The 6,946-nt window shown below is 43.9% G+C and overlaps 1 protein-coding gene across 1 annotated transcript in view; it reads right to left on the reverse strand.

Moving 5' to 3' along the window:
• LOC138368032 (glutamate receptor ionotropic, delta-2-like) overlaps nt 1-6,734 on the reverse strand; it is a 55,790-nt gene extending 49,056 nt beyond the window's left edge. Inside the window, exon 1 of the mRNA XM_069330329.1 lies at nt 5,772-6,734. Within this exon, the coding sequence (XP_069186430.1) occupies nt 5,772-6,734 (963 nt within the window). The remainder of the gene's footprint in view (nt 1-5,771) is intronic.
• Nucleotides 6,735-6,946: the final 212 nt, after the last annotated feature.

Genomic DNA, 6,946 nt, shown 5'->3' on the forward strand with positions numbered 1-6,946 from the left:
GGGGGTGTTGTGGTTTCTGTTCTAGGTTCTGAATTATACCAACGGTCCAAGTGTCTTCTTATAGCAGCGTTTATTTCCGCGTTGCTATATCCCTTGTTCACCAATACCTGAGTTACTCTTTCAAACTCTCTACTCACGTTGCTCCATTCAGAGCAGTGGGTAAGCGCTCGACGAATATAAGCATTGAGAACACTGGCTTTGTATCTTTGGGGGCACTCACTTCTACCGTTCAGGCATAATCCTATGTTGGTGGGCTTGGTATATACGTTGGTGCTTAAAGAGGTTCCTGTTTTTGTTATTAGTACATCCAAGAATGGCAGACTGTTATTTTCACTATTTTCATGTGTAAATCGGAGTACTGACTCTCTCTCTAGGTGTCTTTTTAGGTCAATTAGTTCATCTGAGTCTTTTACTATTACGAATATGTCATCTACATAACGGCAGTATACAGTTGGTTTTTGTCTGCTACTGAAGACCCTATCTTCGATGGTTCCCATATAAAAATTAGCAAATAAAACTCCTAACGGGGAGCCCATTGCTACTCCGTCTATTTGTAAATACATGTCTCCTTGTGGACTGATGAAAGGGGCTTCCTTTGTACATGCTTCGAGAAGACTTTTCAAGTGTGGCTCAGGTATGTCTAATTTGGGGGTGCTCTCGTCTCTGTATACTCTGTCCAGTATCATTCCTATGGTTGTGTCGACTGGGACGTTGGTAAAAAGGGATTCAACGTCCAGGGAAGCGATGATTCCATCGGGCTGGGTAGATTTGATCAATTCTAGGAAATCTGCTGATGATTGTAGACTAAACTTACTTGGAGTGTATGGAGTTAGGAGTTCATTGAGTTTCTTTGCCAGGTGATAAGTTGGGGTTGGTATTTGGCTGATTATAGGGCGTAGTGGGTTACCTGGTTTATGTGTCTTAACATTGCCGTAGGCATATCCTAAGCCATAGTCGCCTTGAAGTTTATTGAAATGCACACTACCTTTCTTTGCGTTGATTGCTGTAATTGTTTTGTTTACTTTCCGCTTAAGGTCTTCTACGGGGTTCCTCGTGATTCGTTGAAATTTGGAGTCGTCACTTAGGATGTCGCTAATTTTGTTCATGTATTCATGGGTAGGAATCAATACATATGCTGCTGTTTTGTCGGCTTTTCTTATTGTTACGTCTTTCAGATTTTTTAGTTGTTTCGCTGCTTCTTTGAGTCGTGGGGTTAAGATTGTAGATGAATATGTTCCTCGTTTTTTCCCTGCTTCTGCAAGTAGTTCAGCTTGAAGTGTGTCAGTGGTGATGACTTTTTTGTTGTCTTCTAGCTTACAACAAAAAAGTCATCACCACTGACACACTTCAAGCTGAACTACTTGCAGAAGCAGGGAAAAAACGAGGAACATATTCATCTACAATCTTAACCCCACGACTCAAAGAAGCAGCGAAACAACTAAAAAATCTGAAAGACGTAACAATAAGAAAAGCCGACAAAACAGCAGCATATGTATTGATTCCTACCCATGAATACATGAACAAAATTAGCGACATCCTAAGTGACGACTCCAAATTTCAACGAATCACGAGGAACCCCGTAGAAGACCTTAAGCGGAAAGTAAACAAAACAATTACAGCAATCAACGCAAAGAAAGGTAGTGTGCATTTCAATAAACTTCAAGGCGACTATGGCTTAGGATATGCCTACGGCAATGTTAAGACACATAAACCAGGTAACCCACTACGCCCTATAATCAGCCAAATACCAACCCCAACTTATCACCTGGCAAAGAAACTCAATGAACTCCTAACTCCATACACTCCAAGTAAGTTTAGTCTACAATCATCAGCAGATTTCCTAGAATTGATCAAATCTACCCAGCCCGATGGAATCATCGCTTCCCTGGACGTTGAATCCCTTTTTACCAACGTCCCAGTCGACACAACCATAGGAATGATACTGGACAGAGTATACAGAGACGAGAGCACCCCCAAATTAGACATACCTGAGCCACACTTGAAAAGTCTTCTCGAAGCATGTACAAAGGAAGCCCCTTTCATCAGTCCACAAGGAGACATGTATTTACAAATAGACGGAGTAGCAATGGGCTCCCCCTTAGGAGTTTTATTTGCTAATTTTTATATGGGAACCATCGAAGATAGGGTCTTCAGTAGCAGACAAAAACCAACTGTATACTGCCGTTATGTAGATGACATATTCGTAATAGTAAAAGACTCAGATGAACTAATTGACCTAAAAAGACACCTAGAGAGAGAGTCAGTACTCCGATTTACACATGAAAATAGTGAAAATAACAGTCTGCCATTCTTGGATGTACTAATAACAAAAACAGGAACCTCTTTAAGCACCAACGTATATACCAAGCCCACCAACATAGGATTATGCCTGAACGGTAGAAGTGAGTGCCCCCAAAGATACAAAGCCAGTGTTCTCAATGCTTATATTCGTCGAGCGCTTACCCACTGCTCTGAATGGAGCAACGTGAGTAGAGAGTTTGAAAGAGTAACTCAGGTATTGGTGAACAACGGATATAGCAACGCGGAAATAAACGCTGCTATAAGAAGACACTTGGACCGTTGGTATAATTCAGAACCTAGAACAGAAACCACAACACCCCCAATAAAATTATATTACAAATCAACCATGCACAGTGAACATATAAAAGAGGAAAGAATAATGAAAGAAATAATCCGTAAAGGAGTAAAAAGCACTACTCCTAACCAAAACATAAACCTGATAATATTCTACAAAACCAAGAAGACTTCCGAACTCCTTATCAAAAACAGCCCGAAGCCGACGGAGAACCCTCTACAGCAGTCAAGCGTTGTATACATGTACACTTGCCCCCACGAAGGATGTAACCTTCAATGTAAGTACATAGGTATGACGTCGACCAAGCTGACGAGGCGTTTGACATGCCATCTTCAATCTGGTGCCCCTAGGAATCACATGAGACAAGCCCATGACATTACTCTAACAAGAGAAATGTTGAACAAGAATACTTGCATAATAGACAAAACCCAAGATTCAAGAAGATTACAAATTCTTGAGGCAATTCACATTAGAATAGAGCGACCTACCATGAACACCCAAATCACGGAACTATTTACTCTACCCACCATGAGAGTAAGGACAAGACAAGAACATATTGATGCCAACACAGAAGACAATGTCCAACATAACAGGCCAATTACACTGGATTAATCTTTGTGTTTAGATAGGAGATGCCTCGTATGGGCCAATAAGCCTTCTGCAGCCCTTATGTTTATCCCTTATGTATCCCCCCATGTTTTCACCTTCATTGTATTATCACCTGACCTAATGCGGGTATAAAATCAACTAGTATTGTAAGATCTGTTCACTTGAGAATGAACCATGGAGGTTCGAAACGTCGTGCAAATTATACAAATAAGTGTAATACACTTTATAGTAAATCACTTCTTTTCTTCACCTTAAAAGTACGAAAATGAGTTTTGGAGAACTCCTATTTCAATTAAGCCCTGATGCTAAGAAAATAGTTAGAGGGATAGAAGCCCTAAACCAGAAAATAATAAATATATATATACATATATATATAAATATATAATTACTGCTGACACATGTAGCCTACAGCTATCAAACGTTATTGGGAACACTAAGGAGATCTCACACTCCTTAAATCATATGGGTGAGTGATTTATCGATCACGCATGTCGATAAACACTCTCGAGAGTTACGTTACTCGACAGAGCGGTGGCGATCTCTCCAGACAGCCTCGTCACTCACCAAATTCTACCAAAATTACGTTAATACATATATATATAAATATAAATCACACTTGTCACGGACCTGGGAACAATACAAGAAATTTAGACCACACTGTGGTACCCTCCACAATAATCATTGCCAGGAATCACTGGCGTTACACATACCTGAGCGCTCAGTGTTGGAATTCCACACCTGCAAGACCACACATGGAAATGATATCACTCCATCCCACGGACGATCAAAAATGATTAATTACCACAATGGAATAATATAATTATTACATGGACATCCTCTCAGTCCTTGGCTAATCTATGTATACTCTGTTCCCGCATGTACCCACACACACACACACACTGTCCGTCTGTGTACACCAGACGTAAGTCCCTCTGGACTGACAAGATGACAACAAGGGTGATTATCTCCTCGCCCACACTTCACTCCACCTCCACAGGTGCTGCGTGACAATGTGACAGAACACTTGACCTCGAATTCAAGCTTTTGGAGACTAACTGATCACCAGAAATACACACATAAGTACTTATTCATTCACACTGCCGGCTACACACCATTCCCATACATCAGGCACCCCGCTTCCGGTGGCTGGCTCGCTCAGGGCAGCGGTAGGCGGCGGTAGTACCTTACGTGGTATTTTTTCATACAATTGGCGCGCACTCGAACCCCTCCCACTCAACACGGCTGAGTTCGCACCCTCGACCCACTGGTGCAGTGAAGCGTTCGTACCCAGGTGACGCGCACAACGATAGCGTCTCACACAAACATTGGGAAATCTGCCTTAACACTGACACGAATGTCCCCGTTCCCATCGACTGCTACAGAGCACTAGCAAGTCTAATCATTACTTTTATGGGATCTACGAGTCTGTTACTGCTCGTATGTACATTCCCCACGATCCCAGATCACTGTACCTCTACCCACTGTACACAATGTCTTTCTCCCCTCCAAACGACGACTTCGGCCGGATTCTGTGACGACCGCTGTCGTTGATGAAGCAGGAAGTGAAGCAGTTGGGTAGTCCAGTCACCACGGCGCCCTATACTTCAATTTGACCGAATTGAGTACAGGAAGCGTCTTGACAGAGTGGCAGCTGGGTTCAGAATGATGCTTACACCGGCTATTCCCGCGTCCTTCTTGAAATAACCAATGAGAGGAGGGCATACAGCGGCCTACCCCTCTCATCCAATCAGCGACGGTGTAGCATAGCCCCTAGGGCAACTCCAAGATGGCCGACCAACATGGCGGCTCAAGATGTTTACTAAGATGGCGGCTGTTTCCATGACGACGACTCAAGTAGCTAGCGAGGGCGGGAGGCCCACAGCTCACCCACGCCTGCGGCCTAGCTGTTCCCGCGCAAAGTAGAGTCTCGCCTCATGCCATACAAGGAGATGATGCTATCAGCTCTAGCACTGTCCACAGACGTGTTACTCCCGCCAGGGTAACATCTCTGGACTGCTGATGACTGGGGCTCTCACATGAGCCCAAAAACTAGATGTTTCGGTTGCTGGTTACCAAACTTAAGTCCCCCCACTTAACAAGTGTACTGGCTCCCACGGGCATAAGAGCACTATTGTAAGTGAGCTGGTGAACCATCTCCTCACAATGGGGCCCCTCCCTCCTCAACATATCCTTGCCAGGTAGGGACCCCCCTCCCTCCTCTACATATCCACATACTCACATCTATCTATCTACACACATGATTAACTCTACGGCACTTATTCATATTCATCTACTACTACTACTATTCCTCTCCTCTTCCTTTACTCTCCCTACATGACCACATAAAACCACATAGCCTCCCGCCCCCACTCCAACACAACCCTCGGTCTAAGGCCCCTTGCGCGACTAGACGCCATGCTCCGACACACGCCATACACTCTGGGAACCCCCCCCCCCCCCAGAACCCATTGAGACTACGCACCTGTGCTCACCTGAGCAGAGGAGCTTAATGAGCTCACCTGCTCAGGTGCTGCGCACGGTCATAGTCTCAATTTATGTTACTTACTTGGAGCGTCATGAAGGCGAGAGCAACTATAAAGGTGGCAGCGATGACCACCCACACCAGAGGATGGAAGGGCTGCAGTACTATCAGGTACTCAGTCCTTGCCTCAGGAAAGGGAATGAAAGCCTTGAAATCTTCTATCAAGTAAGGTAGTATAGAATCAAAATCTTCATTGCGATCAGCTGTTAAATGTAAGGAATTAACAGTAAAGTTTTTTTCATTTTGATTAATCAGACCTAACAATCCCCGCCAAGAATCATTCTCAATGACACCCCATTTTAGATCAGGTGGACTGGTGATCATTGTGTAGGTGAAGTTGAGCACTGGTGTTAGGGCATCTAACATCTCTACTGACACACCAACTTTTCGGTTGATCCCAGAAGAGTTTGTCATATACAGGAAAGGTTTATCAATAGGCCAAGTTGCCAACTCAAACTGATAGCCCTCGAATGTCGTGAATCGATTAGTGAATAATTCACCCCATTCATTAAACTTCCGAGAGTTCCATTCTCCTAGAAGTATTGGCGTGCCTGATGTAAAAGGCAGGAATGTAAAAACACACATTGTATTCAGCTTTCCAAAAGTCTCATGTCTCACATTTCCTATAAATGCTAATTTCTCGACTTTTGTGAGTGCGTCATTAGTGAGAATATTGGAGGAATATTGGTGGGCCAAGCTGAAGAACAAGAGGTTTTTGGGCTCCCAGTTCACCCACAAGGACTTGAGGTACTTGCTTGGGTCGGCCAGAAAGAGGACAAGATGTACAACAGTGTTGCCACTCATTACTGTCTGGTCATGCTGGTCAAACCACCACGTCTTGTTGACACCAAGAGTCTGAGTAGCATGTGGCGAGTCTTGCAGAGCCTTTTGGGCCATAATTGCTTGCTGGACGTCTCTAGGAATGGCTGCATCCAGGTGCAATATAACAGTTTTGTCTTTAATAGGACCATTAAACACCTCCGACATGACCTGAATTTGTTTATCAATAACATAGAAGTGTTTAATAATAGAAAATGTTGAATCACATGAGAAAAAAGAAGCGATCAGCACGGATATAACGTTCACTCTTGTACCCATACTGTGATAGATATTGCACTGTGGCCTGAGCAGCAACACACAGTCCGGGCGAGACCTGCTTGCCGTCTGGCTCCCGCCGCCTCATTGATCACAACACCTGG

Source organism: Procambarus clarkii, chromosome 24, assembly GCF_040958095.1.
Source record: "Procambarus clarkii isolate CNS0578487 chromosome 24, FALCON_Pclarkii_2.0, whole genome shotgun sequence".
NCBI classification, from domain to species: domain Eukaryota; kingdom Metazoa; phylum Arthropoda; class Malacostraca; order Decapoda; family Cambaridae; genus Procambarus; species Procambarus clarkii.